Raw genomic sequence first — 21,171 nt, 5'->3', positions numbered from 1 at the left:
CAGGTACAGATCAGTGGATAGATTCGTGTTGTTGTTTAATGATTAAAGTAATGTGAAAAACAATGTTTAACAATTTATCTTTATTTATCCATTCAGTCTTACCATAATCCCAAGATAACTTTAAGGAGAGCTGTTGTGTAGTGGCTAAGGTGTTGGCCCCACATGGGGGTCATGGGTTCGAGTCCCACTGTGGCCATGACCATGCCTTCTTATATGGCACCAGTTCTGGCTTTTCCAGGAAGCGGACTGGACAATGTTTCAAATAAGCATTAAGTTTCCATCACAACTGAGCCAAAATAGGTTAGTATAAACTAAGTTTAAATTTTGTGTATGTTACACATTATACAAACTTGTGTGACCACAGTTTCATACATACCGTTCTTACTGAGCCTGGATCTACCACTTCTAACTTCGCAACTCTATTCACATAACTGTCTAAGTCGTACTTCAAGTCTGCAAATTAATGGAGACATACAATTTTTTTTCTTCTGGAAAAGGGTCAGAATAATGAGCTGCAAGAGGTTCAGTGTTTCGTGTGTCACAGGGGTAAATTACTGACAATTCCTGGTATAGGCTCGCAATGTATAATCCCTATATAAAAAGCCTAATACATATAACAATGTTTCTACCATTGAATGAAAGAAGTAGTGTTTAAAAAAATATTGTAATTATTCAAAATGTAGATAAATTGATCACATCACATTTCGTCACAATTTTTTTGCTATATCTGAGTTTCTCTGTATTTGTGTGTTTTTTTTCATATAAAAGGTAAGACTGCGGATTGTTTTTAACTTTTCCTTAAGTTTACAACTGTGATGAAAATTGCAAAATTTGATTTCTTTACAATTAAACACACAGGATTTTGATAAAATCTGGCTATAAAGGGATTTGGTGATAACTGTTGTTTTCTATGGAAGGGGTGGAAGTGCAGAATCATTTTACACTTAAGAACATTTAAAGCTGTTGAAGGATACATTATTGTTGTGCCAATGTAATGGTGATCTAAAAACAAGTCTTTGAAATATTATGAAACCAGAAATTTTTAAAGGGTGAAAACATTTCATCAACTTCCTTCAGGACATGACTGAGAAAAATTTTAATATTTCCCTTACCTACAAGCTTAAATGGCAAAAGCCATTGGGGGAAAGAGCCCAAAAACAATGTTTAGCTTTAAACATTTCTGCCTTATTAATTAACGCTTTGTTTCCATAGTCTATAAATATCACCTCTCCCATTTCCTGTCCATTTTTTTCTGTCCCAAAAGTACACCATGCCCTACAAAACAATCAAGTAATTTAACATATACTTCACTTGAAGCTCAAGCTGTCATTTATGCCCAATGGTAAGACTTCCTAATCATCAAAGCAACTAACTTTAAGACTTAAAACAGTTATGAGAGAATTACATTTCTTAGATAGAAGATATACAAAATCCTATTCAAAAGGTACAATGTTAAATTTGTAGAGACAATGTTGGTACTAAGGCACAAGTGTCACATCATTTTTGAGAGATTAACTCCATTCTATTAGATAAATAAAATGGACGAATATCAAATTTCAGCAGTTTTCTTCATATAACTTTGCAGATCCTTATTTACCTGCATATTAACATACACAAAGTTCAAGTGGATCTTAAAACACTTAAATTCTATTTTAACATTTCGTAAAACATGTCTGCAATTTGCTGAATAAAATCTGCAAATATATCTTCAAAATTTCTGTTTTGCAGACGTAATTTCGCCATTTCCAATTAATTTGCAGGCATTTTACTATATACAAAAGTGGATTGTGAAATACAGTTTTCAACATTTTACAAAGCCAGTTGCAATTAGTCAAGTGCATTTGAGACGCACCATGAGAAAACCAACACAGTGCATTTGCGACCAGCATGGATCCAGACCAGCCTGCACCTCCGCGCAGTCTGGTCAGGATCCATGCTGTTCGTTCTGAAAGCCTATTGCAATTAGAGAAACCGTTAGCGGACAGCATGGATCCTGACCCGACTGCACGGATGCGCAGGCTGGTCTGGATCCATGCTGGTCGCAAATGCACTATATTGGTTTCCTCATGGTACAGCTGAAATACTTTTTTCAACATTTTACCAAGTCAGTAGCAATTAGTCAAGTACATTCTATAAATATAGATGAATTTTTAGCAGTTTTGTTAACGTAAATTCACCTTATCTACTTTATATAAATATGTTTTGTAAAAAGAAATTTAATTCTGTTTGAACATTTAATGAAGAAAGTCTTCAATTTTTATATTTGCTAATTTTCTTTGATTTTTTTTTTTTTTTTTTTTTTTTTTTTTGAGAAATCACAAAATGTTGCTGAAAATAGTGCATTTCTACAAATTTCTGACATCATTGTGAAAACACGACGCATCTTATACAAGTGTTAGTGTTTATCCAGTGTTAGGGTGTGTCTTATAAGTGAATGTGCCAAATATGAGAAAACATACAATGCTGAACAGACATCAACATTGCCAAATTTTTAGGCAAAAAGGGACGTAACCACCAAAAACTGGTTGACTTCTTATAACTAAAATCAGCTGACAATGGACAACAGAAGCCAGACAACCAACCTCTACAAATACCTCATCCTGAACTTTTGCTTCAGGTGACTTAAAAAGCTTATCAATTAATAATACCTGAACCATTCATTTTCAAACTTGGCAACACATCTTCCTAAGCCAATTATAGGACTGGTTTTAGGTTCTAGCTGCAGCCGACTGGCCAGCGTTTCTAGACGATGAAGACCTTGGTTAACACCATTTGCAGACTGTAATTACAAGCATCAAGATTTAACAACAGAACAGAGCATGTCTTTGTAGGTCAATGCAAATCTTTGCACCTAATAAGTGTCACAGGACTTTGATTAATAACAATAGCAAAAGTTGTCAGAAATTACTTACAACTTTGGTAGCTGGTGGTTGGGAATCTATACTGTATAATACACAACTGGCCCAAAGTTGCTTATCTGAGGAGGACTGTGACCCTTTAGACCTTGCTTCTGACCAAATTTTATGAAGATCCATCAAGTGATTTATTAAAATTTGTTTTTTCAACTTTTTACTGTAGCAACAAGCAAGACCATTTGTAAAAATTTGGGAGATGCTACAGACCAAATTTGGTGAAACTTCCCACCAAGTAGTTCATAAGAAGAACTCATTGTATTTTTTTTCTCCAGTTTTTTAGCTCTGCAGCCCTGAAATAGGGAAACCAACAGAACAGCTAGACCCTACTAGGATGCTACACACCAAGTCTAATAATGATCCTTCACAGACAGATTTGAACTTGTTGTGACCTTGACCTCTGACCTACTGAGCAGGTTCATATACTCTGCAAATAGTCTCATTGCCACCTACCAACTATATGCCTAGTAAATTTGAATTCAATATCTTAACTGGATAATAGTTATTCTCTGGACACAAAATATAAGGTGCAAATTTGACCTCTAAGCTCCATTTGTGACCTTGAACTTTGACCCACTGACCTGATTCATGCACTCTGCACAGTGTCTCATCATTACCTATCAGTATGCCAGGTGTAAAGTCAATTGCTGGAATGTTTTTTAAGTTATGCTCCTGTCACGAAATATGACAGACAGAAGCACATGCCATCACATGGAAAAACAGGCATTTAATAAAGATGGGAATTTTACACATACAAGCAACCTTACATGTATGAAATTGCAATCTAACATTTGGAAACTAAAACTGATCAGAAGTTTAATCATTTATAATATATATACTAACATCTTCAAGGATTTGTCCCCAGAAGAATTTCTCGTTCTCGACGTGGGTAATCATCACGGACATTTTCATACCAACGAAACTCTGGAAGTGATCTTCTGCCCTCATCTTTGTACCAATCTTTGTGTAATCTTGTAATGTTGTGGTGAGACGCTGGAAGTTGAAATTGCCTCTATTTGGTTTAAGCGATCTCTCAAAAGCTTTCTCTGCATTCAAGCTGATAGAGGCTGGTGACATCTGTGGTTTACCTGAATATGAATAAAATGGAACTATGACTCTACAAACCACTAAATGTCTATAGAGAAACAAAAGGCCATATATTTAACTCTGTAGAGCAGGAATTATGGCCACTTTGAAATTTCATAGTACTCTCTTACCATGTATCTACATAAAGCGGATGATCACCTGAAAGTTTAAAACTTATCTGTCTGATGGTGACTGATTAATCATAAATTACACATAGGATATACAGATCTGAAAGGCAAATCTTGATGCCCCACACTATTTTGTCTAGGTTCTATTAAATAAAATAACATACCAATACAGGGTCTAGTAAGGAAATTGGAAAAGCCCATTGCAAGAAATGTTTTGAAAATATGCAAAACAAGCAATGACACTGAGCATCCCCATTAAATTGAAATGAAATACCACCAGTACTTTCATAATAGTCTGGATAAACTTTTGTAAGAAACAGACTAACAGAGAAACAGACAAGACAAAATCAACATATCTCCCCATACATAAACTTTTGTAAGAAACAGACAAAGAGACAGACAAGACAAAATCAACATATCTCCACATATGAGTAAACACAATTACTTCAGCTGACATTCCACCAGGTGCTAACGGGGACCTAAGTACCGGTAATCCCACAATTAAAATTTATGTCAAACATTCTACATCCAAAGCTGTCATTGGTAAATAGCTTTTATAACTGACATGAAAGATGGTGGCATCAGCCTTATGAGGCAGTGTTTTGGATAAACTATCGCACTAAGTAGTGTGTGTTTATAAGGCTAATTTATGACATGATGTTCGGAAATTAAAGTCACTCTGTAAAATATACAATTCAAAGTCTGCAGGCTTTTACAACACTTGATAACAGCCAGACAAGAACCCTGCAATGCTACAGAGTATCAATGAAAGACTAGACAAGAACATTACCATGGCATCTAAGAGTTGTGCCTATGACTAGGCATTGCGAATCTTCCTACTGCCAAAATTTAAAGAGTGCAAGTTAGAAACATAATCTTTAGTTCTTTATTATACATGTACAACACAAATAATTATGGTAACTTACCTTGAATAGCCACAGTGCGTTCTGAGTTTCCTGAAAAGTAAGGATCAAATATACATGTATATATTTGTACACTATATGTCATAAATTCAAAAAGATTGTTTTCTTCTATTATTTTGGGCAAGATTTATAAATTCTGCCCAAAACACACAAAACAAGAGCTGTCTCCATAGGATGACACATGCCCCCGATGGCACTTTAAATGAATAGTTATGGCCGATGTTCGAGTTTAGGACCTTTGACCTACAGAGCTGGGTCTTGTGCGTGACACGTCGCTTACTGTGTCACACATTATGCTAGTTATTTTAAAATGCTGCATGAATACAAAGATATGGACCGGACACGCCCCTCAATGCACTATCATGAAAAAGAACCTTTAACATCTAAGTGTGACCTTGACCTTTGAGCTACGAATCTGGGTCTTGCGCATGACACGTCGTCTTACTGTGGTACACATTCATGCCAAGTTATTTGAAAATCCATCCATCGATGACAAAGATATGGACCGGACACCCATCAATGCACTATCCCTTAATGTCTAAGTGTTACCTTGACCTTTGAGATACGGGCCTGGGGTTTCTTGCGCAACGACACGTCGTCTTACTGTGGTACACATCATGCCAAGTTATTTGAAAATCCATCCACCCATGACAAAGATATGGACCGGACACGCCATCAATGCACTATCCCCTTTAAAGTCTAAGTGTGACCTTGACCTTTGAGGTACGGACCTGGGTCTTTGTGCGCGACACCGTCTTACTGTGGTACACATTCATGCCAAGTTATTTGAAAAACCATTCATCGATGACAAAGATATGGACCCGACACGCCATCAATGCAATAACTTTAATGTCTAAGTGTACCTTGACCTTGAGCTACGGACCTGGGTCTTGCGCGCGACACGTCGTCTTACTGTGTACACATTCAAAGCCCGTTATTTGAAAATCCATCCATCGATGACAAAGATATGGACCGGACACGCCCACAATGCACTATCCCTTTTAAAGTCTAAGTGTGACCTTTACCTTTGAGCTACGGGCCTGGTCTTTCGCGCGACACGTCGTCTTACTGTGGTACACATTCATGCCAAGTTATTTGAAAATCCATCCATCGATGACAAAGATATGGACCACCGAAAAAATGCGGACAACTGACAGACCGACAGACCGACAGACAGACAGACGGTTCAAAAACTATATGCCTCCCTTCGGGGGCATAAAAATGTACAATTCACTTTTGTTTTCGTAAATCAAAGTATTATTAACTGAAGAGTAAATATTACAAACAAATTCTCAATCAATATATCTATTACCAATAAACTTGCTTGAAACAAGCAGCATAGATATAAATGAGTACAAATCAAATCAATCCTAAACAAATATGTCATGTATGAGTCATAAATCTAAAGGTGTAATATATATCAAGGTGACATATAATTTTAACCTTTAAAAAAGAAAATAGTGTCTTCTATTTCTTAATGCTGAAACTTAAAAACTTAATGCTGAAATTTTTTGTACCAACATCACAAGGATAGCCTGTTAGGGGTAAGTCTGAGATTATATGTCATTTTCAGTTTCAAGATGTATGAGAAGTAAACATTTTATAGAATGACCAAAAAAAAAACAAAAACAAGAGCTGTCTCCATAGGATGACATATGCCCCCGATGGCACTTTGAATGAGTAGTTATGGCCAATGTTAGAGTTTAGGACCTTTGACCTACGGAGCTGGGTCTTGCGCGCGACACGTCGTCTTACTGTGCCACACATTCATGCTTAGTTATTTTAAAATCCATGCATGAATGACAAAGATATGGACCGGACACGCCCATCAATGCACTATCATGAAAAATGACCTTTAACGTCTAAGTGTGACCTTGACCTTTGAGCTACGGACCTGGGTCTTGCGCGCGACACGTCGTCTTACTGTGGTACACATTCATGCCAAGTTATTTGAAAATCCATCCATCGATGACAAAGATATGGACCGGACACGCCCATCAATGCACTATCCCTTAATGTCTAAGTGTTACCTTGACCTTTGAGATACGGACCTGGGTCTTGCGCACGACACGTCGTCTTACTGTGGTACACATTCATGCCAAGTTATTTGAAAATCCATCCATCGATGACAAAGATATGGACCGGACACGCCCATCAATGCACTATCCCTTAATGTCTAAGTGTGACCTTGACCTTTGAGGTACGGACCTGGGTCTTGTGCGCGACACATCGTCTTACTGTGGTACACATTCATGCCAAGTTATTTGAAAATCCATTCATCGATGACAAAGATATGGACCGGACACGCCCATCAATGCAAACCTTTAATGTCTAAGTGTGACCTTGACCTTTGAGCTACGGACCTGGGTCTTGCGCGCGACACGTCGTCTTACTGTGGTACACATTCATGCCAAGTTATTTGAAAATCCATCCATCGATGACAAAGATATGGACCGGACACGCCCATCAATGCACTATCCTTTAATGTCTAAGTGTGACCTTGACCTTTGAGCTACGGACCTGGGTCTTGCGCGCGACACGTCGTCTTACTGTGGTACACATTCATGCCAAGTTATTTGAAAATCCATCCATCGATGACAAAGATATGGACCGGACACGAAAAATGCGGACAGACTGACAGACCGACAGACCGACAGACAGACAGACGGTTCAAAAACTATATGCCTCCGTTCGGGGGCATAAAAATGTACAATTCACTTCTTGTTTTCGTAAATCAAAGTATTATTAACTGAAGAGTAAATATTTACAAACAAATTCTCAATCAATATATCTATTACCAATAAACTTGCTTGAAACAAGCAGCATAGATATAAATGAGTACAAATCAAATCAATCCTAAACAAATATGTCATGTATGAGTCATAAATCTAAAGGTGTAATATATATCAAGGTGACATATAATTTTAACCTTTAAAAAAGAAAATAGTGTCTTCTATTTCTTAATGCTGAAACTTAAAAACTTAATGCTGAAATTTTTTGTACCAACATCACAAGGATAGCCTGTTAGGGGTAAGTCTGAGATTATATGTCATTTTCAGTTTCAAGATGTATGAGAAGTAAACATTTTATAGAATGACCAAAAAAAAAACAAAAACAAGAGCTGTCTCCATAGGATGACATATGCCCCCGATGGCACTTTGAATGAGTAGTTATGGCCAATGTTAGAGTTTAGGACCTTTGACCTACGGAGCTGGGTCTTGCGCGCGACACGTCGTCTTACTGTGCCACACATTCATGCGTAGTTATTTTAAAATCCATGCATGAATGACAAAGATATGGACCGGACACGCCCATCAATGCACTATCATGAAAAATGACCTTTAACGTCTAAGTGTGACCTTGACCTTTGAGCTACGGACCTGGGTCTTGCGCGCGACATGTCGTCTTACTGTGGTACACATTCATGCCAAGTTATTTGAAAATCCATCCATGGTTGACCAAGATATGGACCGGACACGCCCATCAATGCACTATCCTTTAATGTCTAAGTGTGACCTTGACCTTTGAGCTACGGACCTGGGTCTTGCGCGCGACACGTCGTCTTACTGTGGTACACATTCATGCCAAGTTATTTGAAAATCCATCCATCGATGACAAAGATATGAACCGGACACGCCCATCAATGCACTATCCTTTAATGTCTAAGTGTGACCTTGACCTCTGAGCTACGGACCTGGGTCTTGCGCGCGACACGTCGTCTTACTGTAGTTCACATTCATGCCAAGTTATTTGAAAATCCATCCATTGATGACAAAGATATGGACCGGACACGCCCATCAATGCACTATCCTTTAATGTCTAAGTGTGACCTTGACCTTTGAGCTACGGACCTGGGTCTTGCGCGCGACACGTCGTCTTACTGTGGTACACATTCATGCCAAGTTATTTGAAAATCCATCCATCGATGACAAAGATATGGACCGGACACGAAGATTGCGGACAGACTGACAGACCGACAGACGGTTCAAAAACTATATGCCTCCCTTCCGGGGCATAAAAAAAAAAACAACAGCAGGTGTCACTGCTACCAGGTATTTCCACTGGCAGCCACATACTTATAAGCTCTTACCAGTTATTGATCTTAAATTGATTTGTTCTAAAAGTCAGTCCAAAATCCAAAATATAGGTATTATTTACTGCCCAAAAATGCTGTGAAATTTAATGGCCGAAGATCAAAAACTATTTACTGCAAAATATTTTCTGTTTGAAGGTCTCTTTGACAATCATTCTATAAAAACATTAATTTTGACGGCAGTGACCCAAGCAATTCCTTATTTTTCAATGGAAACCATTTTGATTTATCAGTTTACAGTGACCTTGAAATCTGCCCTTGTAACTCACAAACATTAGGTGGAATCTGTTTACTTATGGTAGTCATCCTATAGAGGTTATTAGCTTTTCCAAGCATTCTCAAACTATTGACAAGACACCATTAATTAATTACAGAAACTGTCATACCAATATAAGCAAAGGAAGACACCCGTTTCTCCTCTTAACAAGGTATAGTAACATTCCTGAAGTTGAAGGCCTTATAAAATTTTAAATATGAAAGAAGTATAGAGTATATGACCAACATAATTCCTTTACCAGAATAAAATCCAGCCATATTTATATCCTAGAACATTACACTAAATATTTAGAAACTGAACAGTAATTTGAACAAATGACCCTGATACATAATGCCAAGGAATAATTAAACAAGAGGGCCATGACGGCCCTGTATCGCTCACCTGACCTGTTAACCTAAAGATCATCAAGATCAAGATTCTGACCAAGTTTCATTAAGATATGGTCATAAATGTAGCCTCTAAAGTGTTAACTAGCTTTTCCTTTGATTTGACCCGGTGACCTAGTTTCTGACCCCACATGACCCAGATTCAAACTTGACCTCAAGATCATCAAGATTAACATTCTGAATAAGTTTCATGAAGACATAGTCTTAAATGGGGCCTCTAGAGTGTTAACAAGCTTTTCCTTTGATTTGACCTAGTGACCTAGTTTTTGACCCCCACCTGACCCAGATTTAAACTTGACCTATAGATCATCAAGATTAACATTCTGACCAAGTTTCATGAAGATATAGTCATAAATGTGACCTCTACGGTGTTAATAAGCTTTTCCTTTGATTTGACCTGGTGACCTAGTTTTTGACCCCCGATGACCCAATATCTAACTCGTCCAAGATTTTATTGAGGGTAACATTCTGACCAAGTTTCACCAAGATTGGGCCAAAATTGTGACCACTAGAGTGTTAACAAGCTTTTCCTTTGATCTGACCTGGTGACCTAGTTTTTGACCCCAGATGACCCAATATCAAACTCGTCCAAGATTTTATTGAGGGTAACATTCTGACCAAGTTTCAATAAGATTGGGTCAAAATTGTGACCTTTAGAGTGTTAACAAGCTTTTCCTTTGATTTGACCTGGTGACCTAGTTTTTGTCCCCCGATGACAAAATATCGAACTCATCCAAGATTTTATTGAGGGTAACATTCTGATCAAGTTTCATTAAGATTAGGTCATAATTGTGACCTCTAGAGTGTTAGCAGTCAAATTGTTGACGACGGATGAACGGACGACGACGGACACAGGGCGATCACGAAAGCTAACCTTGAGCACTTTGTGCTCAGGTGAGCTAAAAATTTGCCATGAATGCAAAGTAATATGCTGGATTAAATTCTACCGAATTTATGATGGTCACAAGAAAACAGTATGGATTACAGTAAAATAGTGATTTCTCTAGTTGCAAGGGTATGACAAAAATATCCCAAGTTATCAGCGATTTAAGCAATCCAAACTGGAAATACAGTTGAAAGTCCATATCTCAAATTCCAAGGGTTTGAACGTTTCTCAAGATAACTGAAATTAGACTAAAAATGACATTTTGTGAATGCCTTTACGTGGCAGGCCTTGAAAATGCCTTTGAATCTGAGACATTGAGTTTCAACTTTAAAGCGTCCGAGACAATATGCATTAATTTATCAAAGTCAGCCCTTGAACTTAAATGATCAGTGTTTCACTGTGTAGCTGTGCAGTGACCAGATCACCATGCTAGCACTACAACACTAGGACTAGGTTATATATATATACACGCTATACTTACTGGGTGGCTCTGTGTAAACATAAAGATGTATATATAATAGAGATATTACCTAAGTTTTTCAAATCATAGGTTTAGAGTTAAAAAACTTTGAAATGAAGAGAAATGTCCATATATTTCTCAAAAACAGAAATATAGACAATATTTTAACCAGAAGTGCGGAGTTATGGGCATTTAATATTTTCATGATAACGAAAATTTTGTGATCAAGGAAATGTAACTCTTCTTGAACATGGAGAGCATAAACATCAAAGGGACATAATATAGTCAATATTTTCTTATTGGGTGCATTTGATTTAACGTTCAACTTTGATCTGGATTGCTAAATACTGATCCATGATACTGTGTGCTAAAAATTTAGAACATCTGGAACAGTCTATTAACAGCAAAACTATGCTTTAGCAGAATCTAAATAGTTAAGCTCTAACTGGGACTGGAACCCAGGACCTCTCACCCCTAAGGCAGACACTCTACCACTTCCCTATAACAGCAGTAGCTAATAGCTATGCAGTTTAATTGCTGGATTACATTGCGTGAACTGGAACAATAATCGGTGAACTCCGGATTATCGGCGTATTCGCTTTGTTACCTAACGGCAATTTTTGTGTAAAGAAAAAATATAATGTAATGCTGCCAATGTCATAATTGGTCTAATCTGCCCAAATTTCTCTGACGTGTTGTTCAAAGTATGAACTTACCAACTGGCAGTACCAGTGAAATATTACTTACACTGAATCTTTTATATTTGCCCTTTTTGCAGCTGCCGAACGGCAAAGACGATGAGATTTGTCCAAATATAAGTAATTATTTTACCAGTTTTGAGAGGATTTCAATTGATGGGAAATTACAGTTACAAACTAAATACCTTTCTGCAACACATGGAGTCATTAGCATTCACTGTCAATCAGTATTATGACTGAGATCGACTGTCATTCATTCATTTCAAAGTTTCATAGACAGAGTCCGCTGTTTACATTTTTATCGTAACCGGTGCACTTGTAAAAATCACTTTTGAAAAATCAAAGTATGCGAAGAGCTATGGTACGGTCTCTATATATAAGCAATGTTTGTGTGTTTTGTCTGAAGGGTTTGAATTGGTTTGACTAATAGCCAAGCTAAAATGTGCAAATATTTGTATATTGTACTGACTATTTTAGATATCTGTGGAAAAGGAAAAAATAGATTTATGGTAATATACAACTATTTTTAAAAGCTGACTTTGTCAATAGTAAGAAGCCAACCTTCAATCTTAAGTTTTCTTTTTTTCCAATCAGATAACAGTATTAACTTTACTTCAAATCAAACCCATGTTTCTTTTGTACATAAAGCACCTGATGACATTTAGATGTGTCAGACCTAAATGATTTCACTGCATACATATGCAAATGTATACATACTAAGTAAACTAAAAGAAAATAAAATTAGGTATAAATTACAATTTATTCGAACACAGAAATGAACTAATTACTGTAAATCTATTTACTTTCAGTGACTGACCTGAACTTGTTACTAGAATAAGCATGTCAAAGCTTGCAAATCACATACTAAAAATATTACATTTAACAAAAAATGTAAGTTGAAACTGCTCTTTAGTAAAATCCTATTATTTATATAGTCTAAATGAAGATATTACAATTGCCTTTCTTCAGAGAAAAATGCTTTTTGAACAGTCGTCCACACCAACAGCACATCAGGCAACTTCAGACAGGTATGGTATTTCAGTAGCAAAACAGTCATATCATTTGATAGCCTGTGTCATTTTTTTTCCCCCAAGACCAAATCTAAAAACTAACCTGTTACAGTGCACATCAAGTTTGGTATCTGACTAACATTTTGCTGATGCAACATTGCTGCGGGATTAGTCAATGTGACCACCAGTTTTCTCCCCTTGAACAGAGTCTGGTCCAAGTTGTCCATGGCAACAACAGCTTGTGACACATCTCCAAAGTCAGCAAAAGCATAGGTGCTGCAATGTATTATATACATGTAACTCAAGCATATTTGATGCAAAATATATACATGTAACTCTCATGTTGCAGTAATGTAGCATTTATAATTTATATATATTATTTCATATTTTATGTTGTTGTAACCCTACTTAAAAAGACAAGAGGACCATGATGGTCCTGAATCGCTCACCTCTTCCCACATGACCCAGTTTCGAGTATGAAGTCGTTTTTTCTATTATTTGACATAGTGACCTAGTTTTTGAGCTCATGTGACCCAGTTTTGAACTTGACCTAGATATTATCAAGATAAAAATTCTGACCAATTTTCATGAAGATCCATTGAAAAATATGGTCTCTAGAGAGGTCACAAGGTTTTTCTATTATTTGACCTATTGACCTAGTTTTCGAAGGTACGTGACCCTGTTTTAAACTTTACCTAGATATCATCAAGGTGTACATTCTCACTAACTTTCATGAAGATCTCATGAAAAATATGGCCTCTAGAGAGGTCACAGGGTTTTTATATTTTTATACCTACTGGCCTAGTTTTTGACCGCATGTGACCCAGTTTCGAAACTGACCTAGATATCATCAAGGTGAACATTAGATCAATTTTCATGAAGATCCATTGAAAAATATGGCCTCTAGAGAGGTCAAAAGATTTTAATAATTTTAGACCTACTGACCTAGTTTTTGACCGCAGTTGACCCAGTTTCAAACTTGACCTAGATATCATCAAGATGAACATTCGGACCAACTTTCATACAGATCCCATGAAAAGTGTGGCCTCTAGAGAGGTCACAAGGTTTTTTTATTATTTGACCTACTGACCTAGTTTTTTATGGCACGTGACCCAGTTTCAAACTTGACCTTGATATCATCAAGGTGAACATTCTGACCAATTTTTATGGAGATCCATTAACAAGTATGGCCTCTAGAGAAGTCACAAGGTTTTTCTATTTTTAGACCTACTGACCTAGTTTTTGATCGCACATGAAACTGTTTCGAACTTGACCTAGATATCATCAAGATGAACATTCAGACCAATTTTCATACAGATCCCATAAAAAATATGGCCTTTAGAGAGATCACAAGGTTTTTCTATTATTTGACCTACTGACCTAGTTTTTGAAGGCACGTGACCCACTTTCGAACTTGACCTAGATATCATCAAGATGAACATTCAGACCAACTTTCATACAGATCCCATGAAAAAAATGGCCTCTAGAGAGGTCACAAGGTTTTTCTATTGTTTGACCTATTGACCTAGTTTTTGATGGCACGTGACCCACTTTCAAACTTGACCTAGACATCATTAAGATGAACATTCTGACCAATTTTCATGAAGATCTCATGAAATATATGGCCTCTAGAGAGGTCACAAGGTTTTTCTATTTTTAGACCTACTGACCTAGTTTTTGACCGCATTCGACCCAGTTTCGAATTTGACCTAGATATCATCAAGATGAATGTTCAGACCAATTTTCATACAGATCCCATGAAAAATATGGTCTTTAGAGAGGACACAAAGTTTTTCTATTATTTGACCTATTGACCTAGTTTTTGAAGGCACGTGACCCAGTTTCGAACTTGACCTAGATATCATCAAGGTGAACATTCTGACCAATTTTCATGAAGATCTCATGAAATATATGGCCTCTAGAGAGGTCACAAGGTTTTTCTATTTTTAGACCTACTGACCTAGTTTTTGACGGCACGTGACCCAGTTTCGAACTTGACCTAGATATCATCAAGGTAAACATTCTGACCAATTTTCATGAAGATCTTGTGAAATATATGGCCTCTAGAGAGGTCACAAGGTTTTTCTATTTTTAGACCTACTGACCTAGTTTTTGATGGCACGTGACCCAGTTTCGAACTTGACCTAGATATCATCAAGATGAACATTCTGACCAACTTTCATAAAGTTCCCATGAAAAATGTGACCTCTAGAGTGGTCACAAGCAAAAGTTTACGCACGCACACACGCACGGACTGACGGACGGACGACGGACACCGCGCGATCACAAAAGCTCACCTTGTCACTTTGTGACAGGTGAGCTAAAAACAACTAGAGTTGCTTTTGAGAAAAGAGCATGTCTCCCACAACTGCCTATCATTTAGTGATTCAAAGTGGTTTGGGACAATTGGATATTGATTCCGATCAGTGATTATTGGAGGTTAGGAAGAATGGTTCCATTCAGAAAATCCAGGGCCATAATTCAAAAGTGCCTGGGCCGATATTTAGCTAGTTATCAAATTTGGCCGAGGACTTATTGGCAAACACCTTTTGTTCAAGTTTGGTGAAGATTGGATGAAAAATGTTTGACTTTAAGTACGGACAAGATTTGTAACAGACTGACAGACACACACACAGACAGGAGTAAATCAATGTCTCCCACACCACTTTGTGGTGGGAGACATAATTAGATTGTTGACAAAAAAATTTCATTACAAGCTTTTCTAAGAATGAAATACCAACTAGAGCTGCTTTTGTGAAAAGTGCATGTCTCCCACAACTGCCTAATTATCTTAATGGTAAGTCTGTCTTTATATACTGTTTACTTAGAGCATATGCGCATGTGCTTTTTTGACACCAAAAGACCCCTATACTTCTTTTAAATGTAGTGTAGGGGTCCTTTTGAGGTCAAAAGTGCGCAAGAAATCTGAACGTTTTTTTTTGGTAATTCAAGGGCCATAATTCCAAAGTGCCTAGGCCGATGTGGCTAGTTATCGAACTTGGCCGAGCACTTATTGGCAAACACATTTTGTTTAAGTTTGGTGAAGATCTGATGAGAAATGTTCGACTTAAAAAAGAGTGCGGACAAGGTTTGTGACAGACACACACACATCCTGACTGACAGACAGGAGTAAATCAATATGTCTCCCTCACAACTGTGTGGTGGGAGACATAACAATTGACTAGATGTACGTCCATAGAATACTGATGGTACCACTCCTATCACTGAATGCATATTTTTGACAAAGTCAAGGCCCATAACTCTAGTGTGGCCGTGTGAAATCCATGTTAAAGATCAGGCGCACAACTTCACATGTTGAATAACAATCCTGTGAGGTTTACAAATCTAGGCCAAACACTTTTTTAGATATGCACAACACAAATCGAGGGCTTAGAGCGAAACTGGTCTATCTGTATACAGAAATAGAAGCAGATAGACCAGTTTCGCTCTAAGCCCTCGAAATATGGACAATGGCAAATCTAAGTGCACCCTCCTCCCCCCAACAAAAAAATCAAAACACAAATTTCTTCTCTGACTTTTAAAGAACCGTTACTGGTACATTTAGTTTTATGCTCTTTTTTAAAACAAATTTTATACAGCCCCTTAAGAGATTTGCATTCAGTAAGAAAGTTTTGACTTTCAACCTTTGTGACTTACCTTCTTGATGTCACGTCATTATTCATAACTGTGACTTTGTGTGCACCAAACTGCCCCAGCAACATCATTAACTCATTCTGCAACATTGAAACAAAACAGTAAACCATTTATTCTCTGCACTGTTGAACAGAACAAACACACAAACTTTATTCGCTTGAACTTGACCATATCAACAAAATTTATACAAGATATTGGGAGTTCTAGCCACTTAAAATTATACATAATATAGGAATTTTGCAGGGACCCGAGAGACTGAGTTTGAGCAATGGGTAGTATCTCAATTATTAAAGTTCAAGTGAAGAAGTTAGACTGTAAAACAAAAGAATCTACATTTTCAAACACTGACATGAATACTGTTTACAACACCTAGAAATTAAATGTGAGCAGCTGCCAAAACCATGACTAAACAATGACAAAAATGCAGAAAAAATGTCAATATAGATGGCACCAGAATTCAGCTGGTTCATAACAGACCTAGTGACAGAAAACATTTGTAACTTTAGGTAAAAAACCTAGCGATGTTATTAGAAAAAGGGTTTGTTGTAACAGTGTGTTGTAAAGTTTTGTATTTTCATCATTATATTAAACTACTAGACTTAACTTGTGCAAGTTATTTATCAAGTTATTTTTGTTTAGCACTGATGGAGAAAGTACTTTACATTTTACATATGTACAATAACTGCATCAGACATTTTTTTTTATGATATTCCTTTCACAGTACCGTTAAAAACTCAAATTATCACGCAGTTTTTTTACGACTTTCTCAAAGGAATGCGTAATTATACCATGGATAGAGCTTCAAACATTTTTTTCCAGCTTGAAAACCCGAAAATATCGGCGAAAATCGGACAATTTTGTCAACTGTCATGTGTTTACATTTTGGGCCGTGCCTTTTTTAACCTCCTTGAAGAGCATTTATTGGGCGGGTCTAAAAACACATACGGAAAAAAACCTCTGATGATATATGATAAAGTTGATTTTATTTGTGAGTTTAAATTTTTTGTATTTGTAAATTTAATTAATAAGTATCGTACATATCCAGAGCACCGGATAATGCGTCAGTTTAATAATTTGGCAAAATACAAAATTTCGCGGTTCCGGGTTGTAGGTGTTTGATCATTAAAATCATTATCTTTCAAGGATGCTCAAATAAATTGCAATTAAAACAGATCGTTTGTTATTTCTTTATTTCCAGCAAATTATTACTGATCAATACAGCAGCTCGTATATTGTTAAACAAACACGCTAATTACCCGCGATTTCATTGTTTGATGTGCCATAATTATGCGATGTTTGTTCGTACGTCTGTTAAAGTGTACTAAGGTGTTGACAGCTTGAGAAAGTTCTCAAATACTTTATAAAGAATTTGTCTGTCAGATACTGTCACTGTTGTCTGCAACCGATTATGCAGCAATTGCAATTTTCACGAGAAATTGTTTTTACGCATGCCGCTAATGGCCGATTTCGACTTTGTAAACAACGTTTTCGACTGATTTTTCGGTGCGTGATATATCCCAATGTAAGCATTTTTCCCAAGATTTTGATACAAGATCGGGGGTGCGTAATATACATGTTAGCGTAATATATTCAAGTTTTTACGGTATTTGTGTGAAATGGAAGACACAGGCAAACTTTAAACAAGCAAACTGCAGATCTACTACTCCTTGGACAAATATAGCCTACCGATACAGACTTTTTCATACCTCAGATGTCCCATATGGGAAGTTTCCTACACTGAGCTGTACAGGATTATAAGCATTGCTGTCTGCTACACCATTCACTTGTTTTATCGGGGAGATCTCCTCCAGATTAGGCATGTCAACATGTCTTGGGTGACGTTCTACCGCTGCTATAGCTGGTGATAAGACCTTCTCCAGTGGAGGCATGTCGTTAGGTAAGCTTTCCAGGGGAGGCATATGACTGTATGGAGAGCTGGGGGTTTCTAGAAGAGGCATACTGTCATTATGCCTGTATTGAGAGCTGGCGGTTTCTAGAAGAGGCATACTGTCATTTTGCCTGTATTGAGAACTAGGGGTTTCTAGATGGGGTATACTGTCATTATGCCTGTATTGAGAACTGGGGGTTTCTAGAAGGGGCATACTGTCATTATGCCTGTATGGAGGGCTGTGGGTTTCTAGAAGAGGCGTACTGTCATTTTGCCTTGGTGAACTCTTGTGTACAGCAAGCTTCTCAAACTGTTTCTCTATGCCCCCTTTGTGTGAATCATCATGTGTCTGTGGATTGTCACCTGAAATACAACAAACATTGCTATAGTTCCACACTACATACATATACTTTGTTCCATCTTAAAAGTGGTATCTGTCAGGTACAAAACCCCAGGTGCTTACCTTCATATGCTGAACAATATTTTTATATGGTTTCATGACTCCTGGTCAAATACTACTTGAGATAAATGCGACATAAACCTCCAGACCCTTTACGTATATTGTTGACTAAGTCAAGGGCCATTACTCTGGTCCAGCAGAGTGAAATCCCAAACAAAACACCAGGTGCAAAACTTCACGTGATTAATAACTATCCTATGAAGTCTCATGTCTATAGATCAATTACATTTCGAGACAAACGGGGCACATGCTTTTAGGCCCTTTAAGTATATATTTGATAGTCAAGGGCCATAACCCTGGTCTTACAGATTGGAACCCCAGAGAAACATAACATACTGAATAACAATTCTATGAAATTTCACTACACTAGGTCAAAAACTTTACGAGACATGCACAAAACAAATTCAAAGAGATGTAAAGACAAGGGTGCCACCCCAAATTTGGGTGGTGGGGGTTCAAAAATAAGGACATTTACTGATCACTGGCAATCATCCTATGAAGTTTGAAGACAGAAGGCAAAATGATTCCGAAGTTACTAAAAAAGCATTTTCAGTCCGAAGGTCATTGTGACCTTGATCCTTGACCTGACTCCAAAACAATAGGGGCCTTGCAGTGACCACATGAAATCATCCTATAAAGTCTTATATCTGTTGATTAAAATAATCTTTAGTTATTGATCAGGAAGGAGCAAAAACGTTCTCCAGTATGGAGGTCAATGACCTTGCATTTTGAGCTTCTGACACCAAAAAACAATAGGGTCATATGATGACCACATGAAACCATCCAATGAAGATTTTACATTTGTAGTTTAAAGTGCTTTTTAGTTTTTGAGCAGGAAGTAGCAAAAACATTAAGTCTGAAGTGACCCTGACCTTTGACTAACTGTCCCCCAAAACAAAAGCAGTCACCAACTCTATGAAACACTGACCAATGTGATATCCAACAATCTCTAGTTATTCGTCTGAAACCAAATTGTCCACTGACCATCTGACAGACCAACGGAGAGCAAAACAATAAACCCCCTCTAAGTGGCCACTTTCAACCATTTCCTTGAAACTGTCTCTTAACACAAGTTGGTGTCTATCTAAATCATAAAGATATACACTATTTTCTCTACTTAATTTCCCATCTAATAACAAAATGACAAGACTTCATTGCATGTACCTTTTTTTCTATTGCCTAGTCTACACTGTAAATCTCTGTTTCTGAATGTTCTTTTGTTTAGGTCATTGATAATTCTGTTTGCCTCTTTCTGATCTTGTGCATCAACAAATGCAAATCTGAAATATACATAAAATGTTCAAGAGATTTTTCTTTGTTACAGGAGTCTTAATATTTGACTTTACAAAAATAATTTATCCCAAGTGACAATTAATGAGTTTAATTTTCAGCCTTAAAAAAACCATTATAACATATATTTATCTATTCTGTTCTATAGATCTTCTTTTTCAATGTCAACCTTTTAGCAAATTTCACCAAATTTTGTGCTCTTTGTGTAAATGCTTCTTTTAGTATTAAATCTTAACCACGAGCTACCATGTACCATTATTGGGACATTTATCACTAAATGGTCATACAAAATCTAAAAGCTCTAAGCCTCACTGATGTTTCAAATAGGTTTACCAATAAAAGCACCTGAAAAGTAATTAACTGGCAGTCTGCTAGTTAACACAATGAAAACTGTAACTTGAAAGCAAATCTATTCCAGCCTTACAGTCTGATGTAAACTATACTCCGTCAAGACTCAGCCTGTGGTCTGCACTGTTTGCTATTCAGTAAGTAAATTTTCAGTGAACACCCCTTCAAATACTAAATGGTACAGCCCAAGTTGAATTATAGTCCAGTTCATTTAAAAAATTTAACAGGGTAAAGGTTAAAGTCAAATTTTCAGACTTTAAATGATCACTATGGGCCCTGGCATGACTTACTTTTTCACGCTCGATCCCTTTGCACCACAGATTCTACATCCTACATAGTTGTATGGGCTGATCAATGATTCTAAATCGCTCTGAAATTTCAAATGAAATGTATACAAAGTATTTTTCTACATAAAGTATGTACTTGACTTGTGATTCTTCAAGTGCAACAAAAACAACAACAAGCAATGTTATACACAAAATACAAGACGGCATTTTCCAGCTGTATGTACAATGTTTTCCTGATCTACTCTGTTCGGGTTTGCTGTGTAAGGAGATCATGTTTTTGGAGCATGGCATTCCCTGTTGAATATTCATCTTTGCTTTCTTCCACTTTCCCCAAAACCCCACTCTTTTATATACCTCTTTACTCATTTTTTGTTTTGCATATAAC

At 37.0% G+C, this 21,171-nt stretch overlaps 1 protein-coding gene across 1 annotated transcript in view; it reads right to left on the bottom strand.

Moving 5' to 3' along the window:
• Positions 1 to 1,112: 1,112 nt before the first annotated feature.
• LOC123566395 (uncharacterized) overlaps positions 1,113 to 21,171 on the bottom strand; it is a 435,075-nt gene continuing 415,016 nt past the window's right edge. The window contains exons 6-14 of the mRNA XM_053549139.1: positions 20,790 to 20,869; positions 20,026 to 20,141; positions 18,220 to 18,764; positions 16,517 to 16,593; positions 12,963 to 13,135; positions 5,053 to 5,082; positions 3,756 to 4,000; positions 2,649 to 2,779; positions 1,113 to 1,275 (exon numbers count right to left, since the gene is read on the bottom strand). Of these exons, the coding sequence (XP_053405114.1) occupies positions 1,113 to 1,275; positions 2,649 to 2,779; positions 3,756 to 4,000; positions 5,053 to 5,082; positions 12,963 to 13,135; positions 16,517 to 16,593; positions 18,220 to 18,764; positions 20,026 to 20,141; positions 20,790 to 20,869 (1,560 nt within the window). The remainder of the gene's footprint in view (positions 1,276 to 2,648; positions 2,780 to 3,755; positions 4,001 to 5,052; positions 5,083 to 12,962; positions 13,136 to 16,516; positions 16,594 to 18,219; positions 18,765 to 20,025; positions 20,142 to 20,789; positions 20,870 to 21,171) is intronic.

The sequence above is a fragment of the Mercenaria mercenaria genome, chromosome 8 (genome assembly GCF_021730395.1).
Source record: "Mercenaria mercenaria strain notata chromosome 8, MADL_Memer_1, whole genome shotgun sequence".
In the NCBI taxonomy this organism is placed as follows: domain Eukaryota; kingdom Metazoa; phylum Mollusca; class Bivalvia; order Venerida; family Veneridae; genus Mercenaria; species Mercenaria mercenaria.
The sequence above is the reverse complement of the archived record's forward strand: the minus strand, read 5'-3'. Positions and strand labels throughout refer to the sequence as shown.